Raw genomic sequence first — 27515 nt, 5'->3', positions numbered from 1 at the left:
TTTGGCTTGTTTTAGCTTAAATTTTACCATTGAATTAAAGACCCCACCATGAAATGCGTTGCCAACAGCCACATCCCAAGCCCCTAAGTAAAGAATGTTTTGGCTGCTAGTTCAACCCCAAGGAAACAATCTTTCTTTGACTTCTATCACCTTAAAATGCCAGTGTTATTAGCAAAAGATTTTTGTTCCCCACAATAAAAACCAACCCTAGGATCTTTAAGGTCCTAGTTAACAAAATTTTCACGTGTGCAAAATTCGACTGAAATAAATATATTTCTCTCATTTATCATTCCCACCCAGCATTCCTGTTTTCAGCTAATTTTAAGGGATATAATTTCTAAAATTAGGGCGAAGAGTAAATTTCCTGCGTTCTACTTCAATGCTTTAACGCTCCTCCAGCCTACACAGCTGTGAAGGATAAGAGCTGACATCTGACTCCAAGCATGGAAGAAACAACATTAGCACACGTTAGTCTAATCATCTGCCACTTAGGAAAGGTGTGCTGCTTTCCACCTCTACCACAGAATTAAAAAATGTTGATCAATGAAGCCATTTCAAATGGTTTTAGAGAAGGATCAGAGATAACAGGCTAGATTAGCATACATCTCCCTGAACCACTAAACTTGATTAAATCCCTATGCAGCACGGAAGCCTCCCTAGGTCATTTATTAGTTATATTATCTGGAAAGCATATTGGATGCTGCTCTAAGATAGGTCTACAATGCCCTGGTTGCACACACAAATGGCTGTTTTGAGTATAATGCAAGGCTCTATTTCCCTTTAGCCATAAGAATTAAAACAATACTTATCACCATACATTTGATATTACTTCCAATAAGTACAATATTTATTAAACATATCTTCAGTTGTTTTGTTACATAGTGTGCAACAAATTACAATATTCTGCAGCCACAAATTATATGCAGAGTATGAAGAAACTATTAATCAGATAGTGTAATCTTTCCGTTTATAACTCTACGAGGAAGAACTAGCAAATCAGATCTTACATATAACATCTCACTAAACTTTATGCATGGAAAGTGACAGACACTGGTTGTGCTGTTTGATACAAAATGGCTGAACTTCATCTTCAGAAGACTAAACCTGACATCTAAACATGCCAATATAAACATCAAAACAAAATATATTCTAACCAACCACGGGAAACAGTCTGGTATCAGGAAAGCAACAAGGATTACACACATTATTTTATAAACCAGCACACAAAGGTTTAAAACAGTTCTGAAAATGAAGTTAGCTGTCTTGAGTCAAGGGAATAAAAAAAAAGTCAGTATTGACCATTTACAATCTCTGACCTTTGTGGAGACGGTAAGAATCTGTTGTAGTGCAGCTACATACAGTACAATTCAGGCAATTTTGTTTTTTTTTCACTTGGGTTCAGATTGCAAATTCATTGCTGTGAGAAAAGGACGGAGGCAAATTTTAGCAGCAACCTCCACCTGACTGCTTGACCGGAGTGCTCTGAATTTTAACATTGGACTTCTCTGCACCACCAGCTGTTGCTCCAGGACCCATTCGCTTTTTAATCTCAGCTGCCATTGTCATGAAAGACTGTTCTACATTCGTTGCATTCTTAGCACTGGTTTCCAAAAATGGAATTCCAAGGGAATCAGCAAATTCCTAAGAGAATATATAAGGCACAATTAATTGAAAAATCTTTTTCACTTAGTGCATTTCATCATCTGAAATGGGGATTGATGAAGGACTAAGTTTACTGAATCCAAGCAGACACTGCACAAATTATTACTGTCAAAGTATTCTGGCGCATGTATTTTTATAAGGCGGTTGCGGCCATTGTGTGACTCCATACCCATATATAATTCAAATTCAGCACCTTCCAATTCAGTTTGAAGATCAAACTTTAAACATACCTTTGCTGTTGTGTAGTCTACTACTTTCTTTGTGGTCAGATCACATTTGTTCCCTACCAACAACTTGTTGACGTTTTCACTGGCATAACGGTCTATTTCCTGCAGCCACTGTTTAACATTATTGAAGGACTCCTAAAAAGATAGACATTTTAAAGAATGATAATATAGTTCTGGACACAACTGTTCTAATGAAGCAAGTGATAAACAGACGCATCTCTCCTGACCTAAGACGAGCTAGTGAGACAATCTAGCTACAAAAAAAGAACTCTTAATGCTGGGAAAGAAGTGAACTGACATATTAAAATGATACATACGTACATGAATAAGAAAACAGAATTTTAAGGCTTGAGGATGAAAATGCCTTATCTGAGAGGGAAATACAGCTCAGCATTAAACTACAGCTCAGGCAAATCGAATTGTTTTGGAGTATGCCATTTATATGCACTACAAAACCTGGTTTTTGAAACGTGACAAAATTTTGGTTTATGAATAAGCCTACTAAATGTGAACTACCAGAGATGTCAAAAATCATTAAATAAACAGGTCCAAAGTAAAGATGCTTGTTTTCTTTTCCATAGTCATATTTAAGGGAGGAAATTTTCCATTTTTAAATATTACAAGTCATTACTTGAGATTTTTAAAACTAGCAACATTTTTTTCCTCATGTTGATATCACTCACCCAATACTCCTAATGGTGCTGAATCTAGTCTGTAATTCTAGCTATCTCCTAATTAGCTATGATTTCATAGTTGAGGTGAGATTTAACATCTCCTACAAGAATTATATATTCTAATTTTCAAAGTTCATCTTTCATTCTTTTCTTTGATGGGCAAAATAAAAGGACCCTGAAATTTTCTAACTTTCTGATCAAAAGAACAATTACGGCCCTCAGACCACATTCTTCACAGTACCTCCACATCCCCCTACCTTCTTTCAACAGCTCACCTTTAGCTACTCACTCTCCTCTTAAAATCTTCCTCAAAGTTCATCCTATTTCTGAACCACATACTCCACAGGCAGAAGCCTCTAATCTTACTTTTGGCAATTCCGACGGGTCTAATTACCAGGCAAATTCCTGTTAACACTTGGCACCCAAAACACAGTATAAGCCAAACAATCCCAGTTCCCTACACACTCTTGACAAAATGATCAGTTATTTAGTTGATAATAAATATAACTTGGGTCCCTTGAAAGCAAATGTAAAACCAATTACTAAATTTCCTATTTACTAAAGGAAAATATTAGGAAATTTTGGTTGACCCATTCATTAGGTGTTCAAATGATGTAGGGGAGAAAAATAACAATGTACCTGTCCTTAAAAAATAACATTGGTTTAAAACGTTTTTTATGTCCTTCCTTAGGGGTGGACAAAGTTTTCTGCCATATAAATGATACTAATGGCTTATATGTAAAGTAAAATAGTCTGCTATTTATCAAATAGTAACTTACTACTTTGTCAGTATAACACAATTTTTCCTGGAGCTTACCTGATCTGTAACATCATACACAACTATGATGCCATGGGCTCCTCTGTAATAACTGGAGGTGATTGTTCTAAATCTTTCTTGGCCTGCTGTGTCCCACTGTTATAAAACAATCAAGAAATCCAAACAATTCCATTAAAACAGAGTTGGGGAAAAGGAGGGAGGAGGGAGAACAGTTTAGTTTACATAGTTGTGGATTACCAGGATTTGATATAGAAGCATTAGCTCTCTGTGCTCACACTACTAAATTGCAGGGTAACTGCCAAATACCCGAAGGTTCAGAAAAGAAGGTAGTATCTAATTTAGCTTGCAGTAATGCTACCAGTACTATAATTATAAGCTCTTTGAGATCAGAAACTGTCATACTTTTCATATTCTCTACAGCCTTTAGCATTGTGCCAGGCTAGTATGAATGCAAAGACAGGCTGACTTGGTTTTAGGAAAGCTACTGGTCTACTAACACCCCTGTAACACAGTACAACTCTCACACATAAGACAGAATTACTTGCTGGCACAATTGATCATCATGGAAAGCGCTGACAGGACCTAATGCAGATAACCACCCGTCAAGACAGCACTTTAGCCATCTCTGGAACAATTATTTTAATCCCAGGGAAAACCATGTAGGTAACATGATTCCAAATACTTTTATAAAATTCATTTTAAGAGCACGTTACCACACTTCATTCAGGCTCCAACACTGGAAACAAATAACATTGCTACATTAAAGTTCTGGGTTAAAAAAAAACTATTAAAAATACCAAGGGACTCCCTGGTGGCACAGTGGTTAAGAATCCACCTGCCAATGCCGGTGACACAGATTCGAGTCCTGGTCCGGGAAGATCCCATATGCCACAGAGCAACTAAGCCCATGCGCCACAACTACTGAGCCCGTGCACCTAGAGCCCGTGCTCCGCAGTAAGAGAAGCCACCGCACCTCAACGAAGAGTAGCCTCTGCTCGCAACAACTAGAGAGAGCCCGCGCGCAGCAATGAAGACCCAATGCAGACAAAAAAAAAAAAAAAAAAAAATCAAGAAACAGATTTTTAAAGCCACAAGTTTAACGAGGGCAATGAGAATTTTGTTTAAATTGCTCCTAGACAATGTCCTTTTCTTAAAAAAAATTGTTTAGAAAAGCTACCTGCCCCACTAAAAAATACCAGTAAAAGATAACATCTTGATTGATGGGGAAATAACAGAATGGTTACTTAATGGTTACCATTAAGGAAACAAAAACAAAAAGTGGACTTAAAGCCTAAGACAAGTGGAGATTAAGATGCAACAGCCTTTAGTGGGAAGGAATTGTAAAGTTTTGGAATATATCTGTGAACTTGACATTGATCCCCACTAGTCCTAGATGGCAAAAAAAAAAAAAGTTCAGGAGCACTCAGTGAAATCACTTCCTTTTCTAAGACCTAGCCAACATAGAGCTGTTAAAAATAAGCTTTAATTTTGGGGAAATTTAAATACAAACTGGATATTAGATAACATTAAGGCATTAGTGTCAGTTTTGTTAAATGTAATAATGGTGGTTACATAGTAAAATAGAGATGCATAATTAGTATTTCTGGAGTAAAGTACCGTATCTGTAATTTAACATACTGAGGGGGGAGGGCGGGGAGAAGTAATAATGAAGCAAATAAGGTAGTATGTTAACAACTGTTAACTTAAAACAAACAAAAGCCACCATAGCTACATTACCTTTTTCGTCCAAAGTACTAGCCTATGAGAGTCAGGAGACTATCTAGATCTACTGTATCAGTAAGGAGCCTCAAGTCTTTCAGGATATCCTTGGAGAATCACGACCTCTGGAGCCAAGCCAACGTGACTTCAAAACATCTTCTTTAGCTTCCGGGATATTTAACTCTAGGGAGAGTCACCTAACAGTTTCTTCGTCTATAAATCCCAGATACCGCTCACTTTATAGAACTGCTAAGTTTAAATGAACTAATGCTTGTAAAATGCCTAGCACAACGCCTGATTGTAGATGCTGCTCAGTAAAATGTTAGTTCCCTTCTCTTCTCTGCCCACCAACCCCTTTAACAAAGATAGCACAACAACAGGAAGAAAATGTTTCTGAATAAATGTTAACAAAGAATTGTAGCTGACTAAGCAATGGCATCCAAAGAGCAAAACTTCTGAGGTCTCCTTGCCACTCTGAAAACTCTGCTGACTCTATATCCTAACAATACCTTCCTCTGTAATTGATCACCCTTTATGTACATAATCCTCATTACCCCTCATAATCACAGGGTAACTGATTTTCCCATGTTTGTCTCTCCCACTGAAATGGGATCTCCTCCTATGGGGCTGTGTTTCATTCATCCCTGCAACCTTGAATCTACCTGAATGTCTGTGTAACGTATGCATTTCCATAAAGCTTCGAAAATGAATAAACCATCACAGAAAGAGGCCTTTCATGGTATAGGACTACACTCTGTACATGCCCCGCACTGCTGAATGTTCTGTAATCACCAACTCTGATAAAGACGCAGATGGCACACTTGAACAGGAAAAGCAGAAAAGATAATTAAAATATAGATAAACCCAATCATTTTGAAAGATCCAGAAAACTTGGAAGGGTAATTCAAACCAGGCAAGATGAAATGTAACAGGGTTAAAAGTAAAATCCTGCATTAAGATTTTTAATGCCCTAGTCACAAAATATAAGACTTAAAAAATCAAACAAAAAAACCAATCAAAAACTTTAAGATCCAAACTAGTAGGTAAAATGGTTACTGAGGCAGCAAATGTAGTAAACACAGGTTTTCTTTTTATGTCCTTGAATGGGCCAATGAAGAGAAAATGGCATGAGTCCCTGAAGTGTGAGAGAAAAAAAATTCAGAGTCCGAATCAATAGAGAATTTACCCCATGTAGTCACACAGGCTGGATTATATCTTTGTACTTGATTTTAGGAATATTTTAATAAATGACACGTATAAAATGTAAGAGCAACCCAAACCCAAATTGTAAAAGGTTCTGAAAACATGCTTCCAGAAGGGAATGACCGACTTCAGAGGTAGAAGGTGTGGTAAGATCAATCTAAATGGCAGGCTGCCAATAGAAAAGAAATTAATCTCTATCAGGCAGCTACAAAAGGCTGAGCAGTAAGAGACAGAAGTTAAAGGAAACTGGCTTTGGCTCAAAATAAAGAATTAATAACTAAGAGGTTATTTATAAATGGAACTAGCTGCTTTGAAAAATGGTGAGCTTCTCAGAAATGTTCAAAAAAGGCACCAGATAGGGAAAGGAAATTCCTACTGAAGATGAAAGAAGACTGAGTGAGTGACCTATAAGATCCCTTCCAGCCAGAGGAAGTAGCAATATATAAGTGTTTCACAAATATATACCCAAATGTTATGAAGACCAATGATCACACATAACACAGTCATTTCCCATCAGTAGTTACAGGCTTGGGTGCTTCTTTCTGAAATATTCTTTATGGTGCCAAGCTGGCACTCTGCATATAATGGGAAAAATCAATATGGAAGATACTCTGTTCATTGGTTGAAAGTATTTCAAGGTATCTCTGATAACTACATCCTTGCAAGTCCTAATTTGGGATATCAAGGGTGTTGGTCACTTGTATCAAAATCCACAATTCTTTTGTAATGTACCTTTCTTTTCCTTATCAGAGTCACATAAGAGAACAAAGAAAAAAAATAATAACCTATCAAATATCCACTTGTCTGGGTGTGTTGCATCATCAGTAACAATTGTATATTGCCTAAAAGTTTACAAAGGGCTTTCACATACATTATCATACACACATACACAGAGCTATAGATTTGGTTCTCACAACTACCTTATTAGTTAGTAAATCAAGCATTATCACACTCATTTTAGAGGTAAGAAACTGAGTCTCAGGAAAAAAAATGAAGTTAAACCCATGACTCTCTAATAAATAGCAGAATGAAGACAACAAATCCAAGTTTTCTGACTCCAAATTCAGAACTCCTTCCAGTTCAGGGTGTTATCAATTCTATATAAAGAACAGTCACTTGTTTTCTATGTTACCTCATACTAACAGCCAACTCTAAAAGATACCCAGAGATTTTTTTTTTTATGACCATAGGTATGTCCACACTGGTAGTAGCCAGACCCATATTAAGTTTCTACTACAACTGCCTACTTCTAATTCAGGGTTGAGGATATAAGGATGGATAAGGGAGTGAGGACAGCACAGAGACACAAAATATTGAAAACAGAGAGCTATGGGTTACTTGGTTCTGCTAGTAACTGTAGGCAAGTCACTGAATCTCTTAGCATCCATCTTCTGAGCTGTAAAATATGTAAGAAAAGCTAAGTTCCCTTCCAATGAAATTCTACTTTTCTACAAAGTTGGTACATACTATCTAATAAATACTCTTCAACTAAACCACATATGAAGAACCTCTCCTAGGTTTCTTCGAATGTTCCATAGTATTCAGCACAATAAAAGACATACGAAAATTGCTCAATATACTTCTGCTATAAGACAAGGTAAACCTCAACTTAGACCCCTTAGACCACACTGATAAAAGCACAAGAAAAAGAACTAGGACCAAGTTTGACTTAAAAACATGTATTTCTCTGCTTTATGAATAGAAAATTCAATGAGGAAGGTAATCATATCATTTTTTTTTTTTTTTTTTTTTTTGCGGTACGCAGGCCTCTCACTGCCGTGGCTTCTCCCGTTGCGGAGCACAGGCTCCGGACGCGCAGGCTCAGAGGCCATGGCTCACGGGCCCAGTCGCTCCGTGGCATGTGGGATCTTCCCAGACCGGGGCACGAACCTGTGTCCCCTGCATCGGCAGACGGACTCTAAACCACTGTGCCACCAGGGAAGCCCATCATATCATTTTTAATCTAAACAATTCTTATTCTACCACTGTCATTAGAGGAATGATTCTTAAGATACTTTAATTTTGTTAACATATTAGTAACAAATACACTCTAAATTTACCAAAATAATTTCCACAAAAATTTCTAGTCCAAAAATTACTTACTATTTGAAGTTTGATTGTTTTCCCATCTAACTCTATAGTTCTTATTTTGAAATCCACACCAATTGTGCTGATATAGCTTTCTGTATATGTATCATCCTGAAGGGAAGGAAAGCTAACAATTAAAATGAATGTTCAACAGAGTAAATAAGAAAATATAAAGTTAATTTTTATCTACAAAGCTGATAAAGTTTATAAGGCATAACATGTTGAGAACAGCCACTCCATCCTCTCCTGCACTCTGTTCATGTTCTGAAGACAAAGTGCTATTTAACAATGGTTTCTTCTTAAAACATTTTTTTTCAATAGCTATTCTTTAATTTTTCCAAACATCTCTTGGCAAATTCTTTACATACATCACATAGAGAAAGGTTTTATATTTTCAATGATTATGAAAGATTTTTCTAATTTTCTAATCAGTGGAACTCTTGCTCCTCCCCATCCACTTATTCACCACAAAGCTATGATCATGTCACTCTCCTGAAATTTTTTAGAAGTCAATTTTATTTCTTAGTTGCGACTTTTTAAACAGATATAACTCACATACATGAAATTCACCCTTTTAAAATGTACAATTCAGTGGTTTTTAGTATATTCAGAAGGTCGTGCAACCATCAGCACTATTTAATTCCAAAATTAATGGCTTCATTCCTTTTCATGGCTGAAAAATAGTACCCTGTATGGATATACCACATTTTGTTTATCCATTCATCAGTTCGTGGACATTTGGGTGGTTTCTACATTTTGGCTATTATGAACAATGCTGCTGTGAACATTTGTGTACAAGTTTTTATGTGAACAATAAACTTTTAAACTTTTTAGATTACACCTTTTTTTTAAATTGAAGTATAGCTGATTTACAATGTTGTGTTAATTTCTGCTGTTCAGCAAAGTGATTCAATTATACGTATATACAAATTCTTTTTTTATTCTTCTCCATTATGGTTTATCACAGGAAACTGAATATAGTTCCCTGTGCTATACAGTAGGACGTTGTTGTTTTTCCATTCTATATATAATTGTTTCCGTTTGCTAACCCCAAACTCCCACTCCATCCCACCCCATCCTCCCCTCCCCTTGGCAACAACTGTCTATGTCTATGAGTCTGTGTGAACCATGTTTTGAATCGTGAATCAAACCAACTATAACATCCTATAAAATAATATTAAAATAAAATGTATTTTATAGGAAAATGTCCAGTTCTTAGAAATACATATTGAAGTATATAAGGGGAAAATGACACATTTGGGATCTGCATTTGTGGCACTCCCAACAAAGAGAAAGGGAAAAAGGATTAAATGAAGCCAGTGTGGGGAAGTCTTGATAATGCTGAACCTGATGTGTACATGAGACTGAAACAAAGATCACTAAAGAATAAAATGTGATCAAAGAGAGTTCCAAGTGGCTAGAGGTAGCTATGCTGACTTATCCTCCACATATATTCACATTAATGCATACACAGAATCACTGGATAAAAGGATACTCTTGAAGCATTGACTGCAATTTGACAAAATGCTCATCATTAAATTCAAATTTTTTACTTGTCTAATAAGCATCAGGTACTATAGAAAGTGGATAGAGAACAAAATGAATGCAATAAACATTCATTCAGCACTCGTACATGCCACTTACTTTGTTAGAAATACTTACAAATGCTGTTAGAATTCTTATAAACCCCTAAATGACCCTCACTTGTGTGCCTCTGAACCATTGCACATGCCCTTCCTACTGTCCAAATTCTCAGTATCTCCTTTTCCCCACTCCCAAGCTTTATCCCCCTACTCCCCAGTCCCTGGGTCACATGACAATTTTTATTCATTTTTCAATTCTGAGCTCAGGCAATAATACTGACTGTCCAAACATTGCCCAACTATTCAGCCAACAGTTAAGAGATTCTTCCCTCTGTACTCCCAAAGCTTATACATTTATCACACCTTTCGCAGCTTGTCTCTACTTCAGGGGTGTGAGAATCAGTATTTTCAAAATGCATCCTAGGTGATTCTACTGTGTAGGCAGTATGAAAACCTATGACTTAGGTCAATAGGCATCCTGGAAAGAATTTTCTTTGAAGCAAAAATACCTCAGGCTATAGCCATTTTCCTCTAGAGAGGCCAGCTTCTTCCCACCTACCTAGAATTGCTGATTTTTTTTTGAATTGCTGATTTAATACTAGGAATTATTCTTAATTTTAATTTATTTTTAATATTTGCCAATTTAATAAAAGTAATATCTAATTTTAAAGTCCTTTAAATACAAATAAAATTGAACATTTTTTTCATATTTATTGGCAATTTGTATTTCTCCTTTTGTGAACCGCCCGCTCATGTATTTGCTCATATTTCCATCAGGGCAAACATCCTTTTATTATTAATGTGTAAGTGTGCTTTATATATTGAGAATATCACCCCTTCCTCATATATATTTTTTTCCTAGTACCATTTGTTTTCCAACATTTTTATGTGCTCAGCATTAATCTTAATGCAATCAAATTTAACAATCTTTTCTTTCCTGATTTTTTTTCTGTGTTAGAAAATACTTTCACACAAGATTAAAGAGTCACCTAGGTTTTATTCTGGTACTTCCATGGTCTCATTTTTTAACTATTATATATAGTGAAGTTTTATACATATATATATATATATATATATGGAATTCATTAATATCACTTATATCATCAGAAAAGTCATATTAAGTATTTGAGATGCTGTCAAGCTTGCAGTGGTGAATTTTAAGTTTTCTAAAATTCTAATTTTCCTTTGAAAAGCTTGAATTTATTACAGGCAGCAAAATGCTGTTAGATATTTTCCTTGAAGTGATAATGTCTGTTCATCTAATAAAATGTGTACCCAATACTCAATTCTACATAATTACAGTTTGTTAGTTGTTCTTTCAAGTAAAAATAAAAAAATGTTCAATGAAAAAAGCAGCTAGTTTAGCTCAAAATGGAAACAACTATACAAGTGCTTTTCTTTCCCTTAAGACAACCAACATACTCCAGTCTTCAGTAAAACTACTTTATGCAAACTCATTTCTTCACACAGAATATTTAAAAAAAGAATACTCGAGGATCAAGATTTTATTAATTAATCATTTTTAGAAGCAACCTAAGTGTCCATCAACAGATTGAATGAATAAAGGTGTATACATATACATACAATGGAATACTACTCAGACATAAAAAACAATAAAATTTTGCCATTTGCAACAACATGGATGGACTTGGAGGGTATTATCGTAACTGAAATAAGTCAGACAAAGACAAGTACTGTATGATATCACTTACATGTGGAATCTAAAAAAAATAAACTAATGACTATAACAAAAAAGAAACAGTCTCACAGTTTGTTCATAGAGAACAAACTGGTGGTTACCACTGGGGAGAGGGAAAGAGGGAGGAGCAAGATAGGGGTAGGGGATTTAGAGGTACAACCTACTCTATATAAAATAAAAAGCTACAAGGACATATTGTACAACACAGGGAACAGAGCCAATATTTTATAATAACTATAAATGGAGTATAACCTTTAAAAACTGTGAATCACTATGTTGTACACCTGAAACATATAATATTGTATATCAACTATACCTCAATTTTTAAAAATATGAAAAAAATTAATCATTTTTACTGTTTCATCAAAGACACTCTTAAATGAAAATGGTGCTTTTCCCCACTGTGAGTGAACAGAGGTAAACACCAGGACTGTGAGTATAATTTGGGGCTTAGCACTACTTCAACATGGTGCTAATAAGGCACCGGCAGTTTTACCCACCACTGCTTTTGCATCATCAGAGCAAAGATCAATAGAGTGAAAAAAGGCAAATGTCTTTTGCCTTAGTACTAAGTAATTATTTACTTAATAAATACTAATGGTTTAGTGTTATTAGGAAAGTAGTTTTGATCTCCTGGACCCCAAGACGGTCTTGATAATCCCCACTGGTCCATACTCTTAAGAACCAATGATCTAGACAGTGAGAAGGAAAACATGCTAAATTTAAAGGCAGCTGATAAGACTATGAATAAGACTGTAGATTTTATTTATTAGGTTGAAAGTTACTTATCAGTTTGTAAATTTCAGCATATAGAACACTATGCCATTTTCAAAAAAATTTTGTACCAGGCCCTGCTTTTTTTTTTTATTCTACTAAAGTTTTACTTGAAGATTTGTCTTCCATCAAGTCACTTTCAACACAGACCTATTATTTTCCCCTTACCTCACTACTTATGTTGGAATGAAACACTGATCTCCAAGAAGAGTATTAGACACTCTGACTTTATAACTACACTTTGCTTGAATTTCTTTGAAGAGCAACAGCATTTCTTCTATTTAAGAGTCTAGATATCACTGGGGATGTACACTTGGAGGCTTTATATATAATATATAAATTCTGGAAAAGTTAATATTCTGAATAAAACTGTTTAATCTTTTGTCTCCCTAGAAAACATAAACAGCATTAATTTCTTTAAAAGCATTTTGATTTCAACTTACTGCAAACCTAAGAAGGAGGCAAGACTTTCCAACTCCAGAGTCGCCGATCAGAAGTAACTTGAATAAATAATCACTGCAAAGAGAAAAAGAAAATCACGTTAATAAAAAGCATATTGTATTTTAAGTTCTACGACAACAAAAATATAGCCAAGAATAACAGCTCACTGAGGAAGACTACAGCTTCTGAAAAGCCCATGAACGGCCTAACAGAAGACCGAACGGCCTAACAGAAGACCAAACTGCAACAAACAGCAGGAGCCCTTTTGATGAATCACTGAACATGACAGAATTATGTAAAAATAAGATAGGCAATGCCACCCGTGATCTCTAATATCAGCTGAACTTCCACTGCCAAGCAATGAATGAAAGGAAACATAAGTGATATACATTCTTGGAGGGCCGAAGACCTATGCTAGAAAAATCCCACTCTTCTGCAATATTAGAATACCGGGAGTTAACTTTTCATTGTTCTTGCCAATGAAACGTATCTCTCCTTCAAATTCCAATCTAAAGTCATTATTTCATAAGAATCCTCCAACGAAGGGCTTTTATGATCCTTCCCTAGCATCCACCTGGAATTCTCTCCCTTTAAAATGGATCATTTAACTTCTGAAAGTCTGTATTATAAATATCTTAAACTGGAGATGCAGTAAAGTCAAAGGCTGTGTAAATGCACAACTTTCCCAACATTCTAAGCTTGTATTAAAGCATTCTTTGGAAAACAATGAAAGCTAGGCTATGTTTATGCACCTTTACCACTGCCAAACCTAACAAAAAACCATTCCCAGGCACGGACATATATACACTACCAAATGTAAAACAGATAGCTAGTGGGAAGCAGCCGCATAGCACAGGGAGATCAGCTCGGTGCTTTGTGTCCACCTAGAGGGGTGGGATAGGGAGGGTGGGAGGGAGATGCAAGAGGGAGGAGATATGGGGATATATGTATATGTATAGCTGATTCACTTTGTTATACAGCAGAAAGTAACACACCATTGTAAAGCAATTATACTCCAATAAAGATGTTAAAAAACAAAACAAAACAAAACATTCCCAGGGATTCTTTCATGAACCTGAAGACAACAGACGGTCAGCCAACGGTCTCCAAAGGAATCTCTCATAGATTGTTCCCAACTCTGACCAATTCTGTATGTTCTTCTTTTTTTTTTTGTGGGTACGCGGGCCTCTCCCGTTGCGGAGCACAGACCCCAGACGCGCAGGCTCAGCGGCCATGGCTCACGGCCCAGCCGCTCCGCGGCATGTGGGATCTTCCTGGACCGGGGCACGAACCCGTGTCCCCTGCATCGGCAGGGGAACTTTCAACCACTGCGCCACCAGGGAAGCCCTCTGTATGTTCTTTTAAAGCAATGTCAAAAAATCCAGAATTTACAGATTTTTTTTCCAGAAGATATACATGATTCTTAATTTTCTTCCTTGTGATTTTGTTTAAAAAAAAAAATGCTACGTACTTAAAGTGAACCCCAAGTATCACTTGCAAATGAAGTGTAGATTACAATTATCAGATTTACATGTAAGCAAGATGTTTAGAAGTGATTATCTCTGTGAATATTAATCAACTGTTGTTACCTAGGTTTATACAGTGATGTGTATTACTTAAAACATAGCTTTCTGGTTTTACCGAATTACCATAGTACACTTATTGTTCCTAATTATACCTAAAGGAAAGAATTTTTTTGAAAATCCAAAGTGCCCTAGTCAGCAGCAAAATAAAGGTCACAGAAGGAAGTAAGCTTTTAAATAAGTCATTAGGAAGAGTTGATTGAAACATAGGATGAACTTAACAACTAACATCCTTTCCAGTTGAGATCCTAAGGAAAAAAGGGGGTAGTGGGGATAATGATTATAAAAATTTACCCTTAATAAATTATTGGTACCTAATACCAAACAACTTTTATTTTAGTCAATACAGTTGCTGTGCTGACTCACTTCAGTACTACTGATAGCTTTCTCTTTAATTAGACCAAATGAATTCTTAAGAATGCTGAACACTGAACATTAGCAATGAATTTACATTTCAGTCAGCAAGAAAAAAAAATCACACCACCGATACTACTACAATTACTTAGTTTTTAACAAAAATTTTGATACAACAAATGCCCTGAATTTACCAGTTTCCCTCAGGACAGTGCCAGGCATCCAGTAAACACTCAATAAACATCCTCTGAATCAGTGGTACTGGACCCCTTTACAGTAAAAGACAGCACTGGGCCCACATATGCTGCCTGTGGTATCATTCATTACCTTAAAGATCAATTTCTCTCTTTCAGAATAACCATAAGGCTGTAAAAAACATGAAAGCTTCCTAACTGTGCTACAAGTTACATTATGATTTCAAGGAAATTAGTAGTCAATTTTTTTAAAAATTACTTTTCAATTATCATTCTTTTTAAATTTTACAAGCGGCATTATTTTGAAACATTATTTATGAGTTCCTGATAATTTAAGGCTCAGAGCCATGGTAAATAACATGAAGAGTTGAGCACTCTGTTCCAAAACGAATCTTGTCAAAGAAGGCTATTTTGTTCTCTCCCAAACCATCAGCTTCACTAACACCACAAGAAACGTGGAGGAGAATGGCAAACAAAATCAACTAACAAACTTCTTGCCTTATTGAGTTCACACACCAGGAGACTGTGATCAACAGCATGTTACCTGCACTGGAACGTTTTAAATTACCTACTCCTATAGTACCTTATTTCTAAACTATTAATACACAGGATGTACAACAGAATTCATATTTGAGATCACTTAAAGACATTTCTGTAACTATATTTACAAAACAGAACACAGTAAAAATGTTGATAGGAAATACACAAATCTAAAGTTAGAAAGCTCAATATCAGAATTTTGGTACAAAGAGTCAAGAATAATTTAGCAAATAGTAAGACTTTAAATGTATTTTTCTTTTATTCTCAAGACTTTGGATTAAGTTTTCAGTCTGCAATACCATTTTGACTTAGGTGAAAAAACTGAATTATATCAGTTGAGAAATCTTTATGTACAACTGTAATCACCACTCACCTAAATCAGATAGTTCTAGTAAATCCTACCCACTGTTCCCAATCACAATTTCCTCAGGTTCTTTTCATGTCTAATTTACTATGACAACGACACTTCATATTTTCTCCCCATAAGTAGTCCAGAGTCTGTTTTTCCCCACTCTTATGTTTAACATACCTATCTGTGTGAAGGTAAACTGACTTATTCATCCAAAATATAACACTGTGCCTTTTACAAAGCACTGTGCTGAGAGATCAGAGAACATTTTAATTTTGCGTTTTTAATCAGGTCTCTTTCATTGTGAGAAACACCTAAAGAATATCTATAGCCATCCTTGAGTAACATTTTGGGCAAAATGCTAGAGAAAAAAATTTACAGGGACATGGCATGTTAAAAGGACAGACGCCAACCTCAATGGCCAAGGCAACAATCTGAGCCACAAAGTAAACAATCATGTACTGGATTATAACCCAAAGAATAAAATAAATATCCATGAGGCCATAAGTGTATAAATCATTAACTAAATAAATAGGAGAGGAGAGACAACACTTCCTTACATGAGGATTCCAACTAATGCATGTAGAAGGGATGAGAGAAATAGAAAACCACTGGTAGATTAACTGCTACAGGCAAGATCCACCGATGAATGCTAAAATTAGTGGGTGAAACTTCAAGGAGACTTAGGATATTTTTTGCATGGCCTCAAAATTTGTCCCCCCCAAATATTTATTACTGCAGTGGTTTTAACATATGCCCACAAATTCTTTGAACACTCCTCCCTCCAGGAAGTGGAGCTTAGTTCCCTTCCCCTGAGTGTGGGTTCTTAACGACTGGTTTCTAACAGAGTGTAGAAAGGGAAAAATAGTAATTTTACACTGGAGAAACCTGACAGATGCCACCTTTACTAAGTGATCAACGTGAACATCACCAGCAATAAGTCATATTGATATTATGATGTAATGAGTAGAGTGCTTCACCTCTATGGTATTTCTCTCCAAATCCATAACCCCAGTCTAATCATGAGGAAACATCAGACGAATGCATACTGAGGGAAATTTACAAAGTACCTAAACTCTTCAAAACTGTCAAGGTCATGAAAAATAAGACTGAGGAACTCACAGACTGAAGGAGGCTAACATGACATAACAATTAAATACAATATGGTATCTTGGATTAGGTTCTGGAACAGAAGAATGACATTAGTGGAAAAACTGGAGAAATTGGAATAAAAGTCTATAGTTTAGTTCATAGTTTACCAGTGTTAATATCTTAATTTTGATAAATGTACCATGGTATATAAGATGTTAATATTAGGGGAAGCTGGGTGAAGGGTATACAGGAATTCTCTGTACTACTTTTGCAACTCTTCTGTAAATCTAAATTTATTTCAAAATAAAAAGGTTTTAGAAAAACAAACTATGAGGACATTAGTGAAATAGGTACAATCTCGTTGAAAAGCTAGCCCCTGATACTTTTTAAACATGAGAGACATATTTTGTGTTTTCTCGAGTTAAGTCAACAATCATAAATCATGCTGGATTCTGTAAAATAAAAACTTTGCTTTTGAGGCACAAGTATGTTTTGAGAATATTAATTTAAGGTGGAAATAATTCAGTGAGAAAGTAAGACAGTTAAGACTGACATAGATTAAGGCTCGATGGAAAGGGGCAGATTCAACCTTTTAATAATTGGATGGTGGGATGTCAAATATGGTAGCAAGTGAAAAATTATTTTTGCTATCAGTTTCTCCTTAAGTCTACTCCTGGTCTACTTCGGCAATACTCTAGATCCTCTATTTCCATTATTTATGATCTGAACATAATCGTGATACTCATGCCATTTTTGCATGTAAGCATTAACATTTTCTATACCTTAAAAAACATCACTATTGAGAGAGCATGAAAGAATATTTATAAAAAGTTACCAAAACCCATTTTGACTCAAAATTCTATTTAGGTAAAATGTTTTCCTTTTTAATGAAGTTACCAAACTACATCTATAAAATATGAAGTAGGAGATGAATCTGCTTGTTGCTGAATCTAAAATACTACTCGGAATTCTATAATCTCAAAAGAGACTACTACATGATACTGTTATGTAAAAAGATTATAGACTATGTTTGTCTAGTATAACCCATTTTTGTTAAAAAAAATTTGTACACACAAAAGATTTGGGGAAAAAATGGACACTTCTAAATTGTATGATTACACTCGATCTTTTCTTTATATTTTTTAAAAACAGTCTGCAGTCAGACTGTATTACTTTTCTAACCAGAAAAAAAAAAGTCATTTGAGGGGAGCAAAAACTTTTAATCAATGATTTATTCAATGACTGAACAACCTTACAAGTTCTTTCAGCATACCTGTCCGAACACAAATGACATCTACGTAGGTAGAGTAGGTCAAGGTTATAAGCAGACAGCACTGGCACATTCCCAATATAGCCACAAAGATATGAAGTCAACTTTTTGGATTAAATAAGAATAAACATTTTTTTCTTCTTTTATGAAACAAAATTTGGATTACCAGACATAGTTCACCTGTCAATGAATATAAGAGATAGTTGACTGACATTAACACAAGTTTCAACTACCCTTTGGAAACACACCAAGGAAGACAAAAGTAAACAGTGGCGAACTATATAGTTGTTTTTATCCAAACAGTACCCCCAAAATACAAATTTCACAGTGTCAGCTATAAGTATACCTTAGAAAAGGCTGCTATATTAAAAAGTTCAATGGAACCTAAATTTGTTCTCTTTCACCTAGAACAAGTTCACCTGCATGATAGGAATCATTTAGCTTTTATCTTTTTATAAAATCATACTTGAAAACACCCTAAAACTAAGCTCACATAACAAATTTAAAACAAAATCATGGTTATGATATTATGATATAGTGGCCAAATAAATTTGAATTCACTTTAAAACTATACACTAGTCTATTAGTTTTTGGGGTATGGAATGATTAATAAAACTTGAGCTGCAATAATTGTGCTTGACATCTACTTTTCTTCTTCACTCACTTTAAGTATGCTCCACAGAACACAATTCAAAACTGACCATCAGGGGACTTCCCTGGTGGTCCAGTGGTTAAGATTCTGCACTTTCACTGCAGGGGCCGCGGGTTCTGGGCAGGGAACTAAGATCCCACATGCCATGTGGTGTGGTGGCAACAACAACAAAATTGCCCATCAGGCTGGATAAAAGAGGTAAGAACTTTTAGTTACTTCATATGCTTCTATATCATTTGAATTTTACAGAGTACATATTACTTTTGTGATTAAATTAATAAAAAAACCTAAATAAACCTTCAGCTATGGACAAAAGCAGCCTGTTAGTCAAATAAACAATTACCAAGAATCTGAGAGGGCAACAGTCTTTCCTCCATATTTAAGAAAATAGCCAAGCAATTTTTTAAAAACTCTCCCCATAACTGACCCCTAAAACTACATTAAAAAAAAATATTTAGAGACAATAGATTAATTTTCCAGGTTCCACTTTATCTCTGTTTAAAACAGTGTTCCAAAAATCCAAAGCTGGAATTCTGAAAATGAGGGAAACTTTGGTTGTTCTGAAGAAGTAGTAAGCCATACAAGAGGACAAGAGAGTAAACGGTCTTACCACGTAGATAACAGCAAATATTTAGTGAAAAACGCACCAAGGAGGGGCTGTAAGTGTCCATACCTCCTTACCTTTCAAAGCCTGCATGGGTTTTAGACCTGGAAAGAACTGTATTTGAATTCAGGCTTCATCACATACTAGCTACAAGATCTTGAGGTAAGGTACTTAATCTATCACCATGAGGCTCTATTTCCTCATCTGTAAAAAGGTTCAATTAGCACTCTCTACCACCCAATTAGGCTCTGGTCAAGATTATAAATACTGCCTCTAAAGCACTTAGCACAGTGTCTGGTACAGGGGCACAATAAGTGGCAATTATTATTATTTTTCCTTCCTCCCTCCAAATCAGGATGCAACCTAATGAAAAATCTCAAGAGCTACAGACAAAAACTTTGAAGCTATTTATCCAAAGTTTCAGTACAGATGATGGGTGACAAAGTATCACAGGAGTTTACCAGTATAATCTACAGTAAAAGTGTAAAAATTACCAGCTAACAGTTATAAGTGCTATGATCACAACTCCCAAAGTCTAGCAACACATGAAACAGTAACACGGTCTGCAGCAAATGTGCCTGCCTCTCCAGCAAGAGACACGCATTCTCTGCTTTACTTGCTTTTCTCACAGAAAGACATCCATGACTTTAAGGCCCCAAGTATAAGTATTCAAGAATAGTCATGAGGGTAGAAAAACTGAGAATGGATAAGATAATTAACTTCAAGCCTAGAGAAGCTTTAAATATCAACCCAACACAAGATGTGAAGAAAGTCAAAGGGCCATTCACCTTACATACCTCACAAGCCCTTCTTAACATTTTTTAAAAGGCCTCTCCAATCACGAATTTTAGACATAAATGACCACAAAAATGCTAGTCGCCTAATTAACTGGCTTAATTTTAAATTCCTAGAAGTTAACCACACACACTAAACTGGAAACAGCATACTTGGACTGTAAAATCACAGGCCCTTGAGTTAAAATTCCAATTCTACTGCTTCCTCTGAATGCCCCTGGGCAAGCCATTTAACTCTTCTCTGGCTCTGACTGCTGTAAAATTAGGACACTATTTCTTCATACTATTAGGGGAAATAATGGACATACATAAAATTTCTGAGTAGTGGTGGGAACTCAAATTGTTATTTGTTGACCTTATCCCAAGACTAGTGTCAGGGCTTCTGGAAAGTCCTCCTCAGTGCTCTGTTCCTCTCCAGCTAAAGCAATATAACTAAAACTTTGTGTTAATAATAGAAATCCTAGGCCCCTTCTTCAAATCTTTTGCACTATTATGCCATCTTACTCTTTAAAAATATCACAAGATTTAATTTCTGCTAATACTGTTAAATCGATTATGCTTGTTTGAGCCTGAGTCATCTTAACTGGTAAGCACCTGGAAGCAAAGTCCATGTTTTATAATTATATATAAAATAATAAAAAATAAAACCCCCTCAACTCCTAGCACAGTCTAACTGATAAAAGAGAAAGAAAGGGTTGGCTATTTTCTTTACCAAGCTTTTTTTTCCAGGGAAATCAGATTGTGTGTGCATGTGTGTGTGTGTGTGTGTGTGTGTGTGTACATTCACTGGAAGATTTTAAGTATCTGTATTGAAAACATTTTTCAAATAGACAAGGTCAGAGATCAATGTGTAATTATTAAATGTGTTAGAAAAACATTAAAATTGAAACCACCTGCATATATATATATTACATATATTCTTACATATATTCTAACATCCCTTACTGGAATACACGTGTCAACTCCTGCATAGCACTGTACAGTTTACTCTTGAGACTCAGAACTAAGGCAGTACTAATCACGTTATAAAGAGGCTCAGGGCGGGCTTCCCTGGTGGCGCAGTGGTTGAGAGTCCGCCTGCCGATGCAGGGGACACGGGTTCGTGCCCCGGTCTGGGAAGATCCCACATGCCGCGGAGCGGCTGGGCCCGTGAGCCATGGCCGCTGAGCCTGCGCGTCCGGAGCCTGTCCTCCGCAACGGGAGAGGCCACAACAGTGAGAGGCCCGCGTACCGCGCAAAAAAAAAAAAAAAAAAGGAATAAATGCCCTAAATCAAGTTATTGGAAAACATCTATGGGCAGAGTAGCAAGGACAAAGAACAATTCCACTTAAGTACTATTGTTATTCAAAGAAAATACATTCAGACAAGTTAAATCCATCACTGTTCCTAGAAAACTTCAATTATATAATTCACTCAATTTCCTTTGTAAAGATCACTAGTTTGAGATGCAGACTGCATAAAATATCCTGGGTAAAGACCCTAGCCAAGTAGCTGGCACAAAGAGTAAGCACTTGTTAAATAGTAGCTATTATTATTAAAATTAATGTTTCCAAAGAGTGGTCACCTTTGTGAGCAAAGGTAACACTACCTGTCAGAATTGGGAATCTATAAACATGGAACAGAGTAAACAACTGGAACCTATCAACAATCTTGGATTTAATAAAGTGGGGTGTTCTGACCAACTGAGCCATCAGTCACAAAAGTACCAAGGAATATTTCATTTCCTACCTCTCTTTTGTACCCTATTTCTTCACATGTTTAAGTCAGTAAACAAACCAACAAACACTTGTTCTCTTGTTTCTTAAGGCCTCAGGATTATTTTTTCCCCCAAAATATCATTACACCATTACCCTTTTATAATCTGAAACATCACAGGGTGGTTCCAAAGAAAAGCCAAGACTTTGGTTTTTTTCCCTAAATTCTATTCCAGATATCAAAGAAGCAATCTCTTCTCAGCCCCACCTTCTACAAGAAAACAGTGGAATAGTCTGACTGTTCCCCTCTCCCTGTAAGATTAAAAAACAAAAGTGGGGGGGACATTTTCGGTTTCTCTTCATCTTAAAACACTCAAAGTATTTTTTAGCAAATCTTTAAAAATCTCAAAATCTTAAAAAGCATTTTATTTAACCCTGTTTTTATATATTAGGAAAGAGACAAGAGTAGGTAACATTAGCAAAAGGAAGCTATTCTTAACTATCAGAAATGAAACTTAACTATTACAACTACAAATAGTAAAACCATCATATATGTACAATCAAAAGTTACCAAGGAGAGGAAACACACACGGCCAAAGGACTGCTGATAGGATATGAATCCAGCAAGATGCTTAGCACTTGTTAATCATAATCACTTAGATAAATCACTAAGATTGCTTCTAGAATAAAAACTGAAATATTAAAGAAATTGCTCAGAAAACAAAATTCTCTTTAAAAGTCAACTAAACAGTCGGCAAGAGAACACTTGATTCTGAAGCTCTTCCATCTTTAAGACAAAAAAAAAAAAAACCTTGAATATGTAAGAAACCGTCAACATCTTATACTTCAACCTAATTATGATGAAAAGGAAGAAGAAAATTTTAAATGCAAAATTTCAGTTTCTTTCAGTGATCCTTGAAGATCATCCATTCACACAAAATTCTTAAGATGGAAAGTCTATATAGCTACTGGTAACTTACATTACCCAAAGAATTACATACATTGATTCTCTACGGACATTAAATAATCATATTCTGAATAGTGAGAATACCTCTTCTTTAAACTTCTTTGAATTTCTCAAATCATTACCAACACTACGAAAAAGTCATCAAGGCAACCTACAAAAAGAAAATCTATTTTTAGTTGATTTCTGCTTCTTTTCTAATAAAAAAATTCTAACTAAAAATTATGTAAAAGGCAGTAATGATATACTTATTAATGAAATTACACTCTGTCAGACAGATAACAGAATTGATTAACTTTTTACCTTTAAACCCTTAAGTTAAAAGACAGATTTATTCAAAGCAGAGTGCTGACAAAAAAAAAAAAAAAAAAAAAGTCAGATGTTCCTTGAGTCTACCATAACAGAAAACAAAGTTTAAGAGACTGACTAAAACTTAAGCCATGATATTTTAAAAAGTTAAAAACAAGGTAAGTTTTTTTTTTAAACAAATTTTTTCTGCATTAACTGATGGATCTAGCCAATCCAAAGAGACTACTACATATAGTTCTTCCTACCGCAGTTAACTGGTATATTCATGATAGGTACACCTACTTTATTCTTAACACACTCCTTGATGAAACGGCCAAAATTATTTTCTTGACACTAAAAAAAAAATCTACTAGAAGCTAATGGATTTGGAAAAATGCTTCTGATATGAGAATAGTGTTAAGTACTTCTTAAGCAGTGTGCTGAAATAATCACTGCCTGCTTTACCACCTAGCTCAGGAAAATCAAAATCTTTCCTCAAATCTCCAGAAAAAAAAGAAAGCTCTGATCCTTTCCATCTACTTTTTCCACCGCTCAGATTCCACTTCAGTTGCATTTTGTTTTTGTTTGTAGCATTTGTAATTCAAGTGAGTCGGTCATTACCCTTAATTTCTACCATAAAGATAACCCAGGGCCATCATTTCTCCCAAATCAGCCAAATAACGTAGAAAGTAGTAAAAGAAAAAGCTTAAAATTTAATCATTGATTGACATATTTCTTATTCTCCTCACTCCCAAACCAAAAGCTTACAACTTAAAGATCATAAAGTAAAAGCATTCCGTAATAAAGCTACCATCAGGTAATTGTATGTCAACCTATATAAATCTAAAATCCTGTTCATTCTGAGAGAACCAAACTTTTTCTTTTGTCAAGAACACATCTTCAGTACCAAATTCAGCAGCACCCATAAAGCAGATTTTGAAAGTTTCTAAAAGGATTAAGATAAATAGTAGATGATAAACCAAAACAAGGAACATTTGGGGGTGCACCTGTAAACATTACCTAGTATACTATTATTTCAAGTTAGTATATAAAGTGTACGCTATAATATACATGTATTATAATGTACAATATTGTACCTGGCATATAATAAGTGGCCATAAATGTTAGCTATTAGGATAACACTGTGGAATCATGAAAGGCATTCATCCATTAAAAGTTTTAACTTAAGAAAAAAACATGCGACTTTAAAGTTTAGAACAAGGTTTAAAGCAAATGGACTTGTGTTTGGGTGATTAAACTGTAAGAATTTCCTTCTTTTCTCTATTTTCCAATTTTTCTCTACTTTTATGATGGTAACAAACTTTATTAAAGATAAAAAGAAGAAACCGCTGAACTCAGATTTCTAAAAATCTGCTTGAAAAAAAAAAAAAAAAAATCTGCTTGCTGGTTGCCTTTGTGACCTTCTGTAATAAAATACCACCTCCTCTCACCTTAGTACTTTTCACTAGTGCTTTTCCAAACATTTTTCCAAACTCCTAGGTTATTTTACTTAAGAGACAGTCTAGAATATAAATACAGTAACCCAGGTACAGGCACACTCAAGGCCATAAAAATATACAAATTATTTCTGGGACTGATTCTGTTGAGGTCATTAATCTAGAGTCCTCAAAAGAAAGAATGGTTTGGCACTCTATTTACTTAAGAATTACTACCCTTGCCATTTATTAACCATTCTTCTTTCTTCTTCTCTCTTGAACAATCCTTTTCACTCCCACTGCTTCTCCAAATCTAATGCTAGTAACTCCCTTACTGGTTTGTTTTCTATAAAGTCTTTCTAAACCCTACTAGCCAACCACAGTCCCATACCTTCTTTTAAAATCTTGTGGCTCCAATCCATGCCACACATCTGGAACTTGCCATATGTACTGGTATTTAACATATATAAAATCTATTTTTTATATTCCATTATAAGTTCCTTGCAGGTAAGGATTATATTCCTAAATCCCAGCACTACTGGAATGCCTCACATAATGATGTACACCATCTACAGTGCTCTTACAGTTTACCAAATTGTTCTATATATACTTGAGCCTCACAACTACCCGGATAGGAATAAAGATGACTCCTATTTTACAAAAGGAGAAACAAATTCAGAGTCTAAATCATTTGTCATGGTTCTGTCCAACTAATCTTCAAGATCTATTTACAGTACTAAATATATGTAGCAAATTTAAGAAACTCCTGAACAGAAGACAAACCTCCATAAAATGGAAAATCCATGTACTTTACTGTTGCCAGGAGCTACTAAATTAGGGACCTCAAGTTCAACTCTGCCCAACTATGCATAACCAACTTTGTCCTTGGAGCCCTTGATAAAAAACTGCCAACACAGCAAATATGACACTATTAGAACACTTTCTTCAACTTCTTAAGGTATATAAAATTTTAATAAAATACTATGGCTTCTATTTAGAACAAAAAAAAGGGACATTTCAGCATCAAACCACAGTATTACAAAACTTGAAGTCAGAATGCATTTTGCAAGAGCCATGTGACACACACATGACAGTCAGCTAAACCCATGGGCGGACCTTTTAGGGGAAATGTTTGGCAGTAACTGACCAAAGCAGCAAATAAATTCAACATTTAGGTCAAATACTGATCTTTGCTTTAAAAAATTCCTCAAAGCCTTCTGACACTATAGAGGAATACCAATTAAATCTCCTTCAATTATTCCTTAATTTCAATGTTTAATTTAATTTCAAGGATGTTTTTAAGGGCCATTAAGGAGAACCCAAGAAAGTCTTCCCAAGGAAAGTAAACACCAGTTCCCAGGAAAGGTGCCAGGTGTGTCACATCTGCTGTGGTGACTTACTGAGTAAGCAAGAAAAAGAAATACATTAACTTTTCATGACACGTCATGGAACCTCATTCCCTATCTGCAAGCATTCGAGTAGGTAATCCAAACCCTACAGATCTATCATAGGGCCCATTCGTTTCTCTTTCAACTTGAAAGCAAAGTCTTCCTTTTAGTTGGTAATATCACAAAGATGTCCCTAGGTTTTAGTGCTGGTGTTTTGTTTTTCCCTTGACCTACACATGGCAAAATGACTGTAGTGTCCTCAAAAAAATAAAAAATTCTCACAAATGCCCAGGTTTTGGGGAAGGCAATGGGACCGCTGAGTTCGTAAAGAACTCCAGGAAAAAACTAAAAGAGAACTAAAAATTTTAAATCTCTTCTCACCATCTACCCATTCCCCTAAATCCCACGCAATCCTGAAAAGCATCCATATTACCTACAACCTGGCGCGGAGGGTGGAAGAGAGAGCCAACAAGCTCAAGATTTGCAAGTAACGCTGGTTTCCACCCCAACGGCTCTGACAGCTCCGCAGATCGCGGGCGCAGGGTCTAACAGTGTCCTCTAGGAGAGTTCTCCCACCCCATCCCCTCCCTCCCCTTAAAAACAGGCCCTCCTTCAAAAGTCACTGCCTCCAAGACAAGCTACCCCTTCCCACGACCCCACCACCGACTCCCCGACACCCCAACCCCCTTACCAGACTGCTCCTCCGCACCGGCCTGGCACTCAGGCCAGGACTCCAACCAGACCGGGTCCAGGCCCGGACGGCTCACCCCTCCGACCCGATCCCTCCCCCCGACCGCCCCTCCTCCGTCAGACAATGGGGCCCGACTCCCCGCCGCCAACCTCTCCTGACCCATTACCCCCACCTCACCCCGGCCGAGGCCCCCGCCTCCGCCCTCCTCGCACCCTCTAAGCTTTCCCAAGCTGGCCCACGGACCCAGCCGACCGGCGCTCTCCTGCACTCACTATTCGGGATTCATGCTGGACATGTCACTGCAGCTGCCGCCGCCGCCACCGCCGCCCTTGCTGCTGCAGCCGCCGCCCTGACTCTCCGCGCCACGGGTAGTCGAAGGGAGAGGAATGAGATACGCTGTTCCGAGAGAGCAATCGTCTTCCCTCCACTCCGTCCCCTTAGAACACAATCAGCAGCCGCCACCACTCAGCTATCGCTTCCACCCAAAATGGCCGCCGGCGAACCAGGAAATAGGAAAGCCTTAGACCAAGGGGCCTTTACACAGCCCAAAGGGCGGCCGCACCGCGTGGCATGCCGGGAAAGAGAGTTGCGAGCGTCGCTGCGGGCGCTGAGGAACGACGGTACGGCGCCGCGACCCGGACTCAGCTTCCCGCCAAGCCCCGCGTTTCTGGCGCACGCGTACTTGAGGGGTTGTCGCCCGCCCTATTCCCCCCCTCTCCCAACACCCCCCGCTCCGCCCCTCCCTGCTCCCCTCCCCTCGGACTCGCTGGCTAG

The 27515-nt window shown here is 36.6% G+C and overlaps 1 protein-coding gene across 2 annotated transcripts; it reads right to left on the bottom strand.

Moving 5' to 3' along the window:
* Positions 1-825: 825 nt before the first annotated feature.
* On the bottom strand, positions 826-27251 carry RAB1A (RAB1A, member RAS oncogene family). 2 transcript variants are annotated; one of them, XM_065891668.1, is made up of 6 exons: positions 27014-27251; positions 12851-12923; positions 8367-8462; positions 3381-3476; positions 1893-2024; positions 826-1641 (listed from the first exon to the last, which is right to left on the bottom strand). In XM_065891668.1, exons 1-6 carry the CDS (start codon positions 27034-27036, stop codon positions 1444-1446), a joined length of 618 nt encoding a protein of 205 aa, XP_065747740.1. In that variant the 5' UTR covers positions 27037-27251; the 3' UTR covers positions 826-1443. The 2 variants fall into 2 exon arrangements, with proteins under 2 accessions (XP_065747740.1, XP_065747741.1); XM_065891669.1 differs by lacking the exon at positions 8367-8462 and having other exon boundaries at positions 27014-27228.
* Positions 27252-27515: the final 264 nt, after the last annotated feature.

The sequence above is a fragment of the Phocoena phocoena genome, chromosome 14, assembly GCF_963924675.1.
Source record: "Phocoena phocoena chromosome 14, mPhoPho1.1, whole genome shotgun sequence".
NCBI classification, from domain to species: Eukaryota; Metazoa; Chordata; class Mammalia; order Artiodactyla; family Phocoenidae; genus Phocoena; species Phocoena phocoena.
Note: the sequence above shows the minus strand (reverse complement) of the source record. Positions and strands in the feature narration are given on the sequence as shown.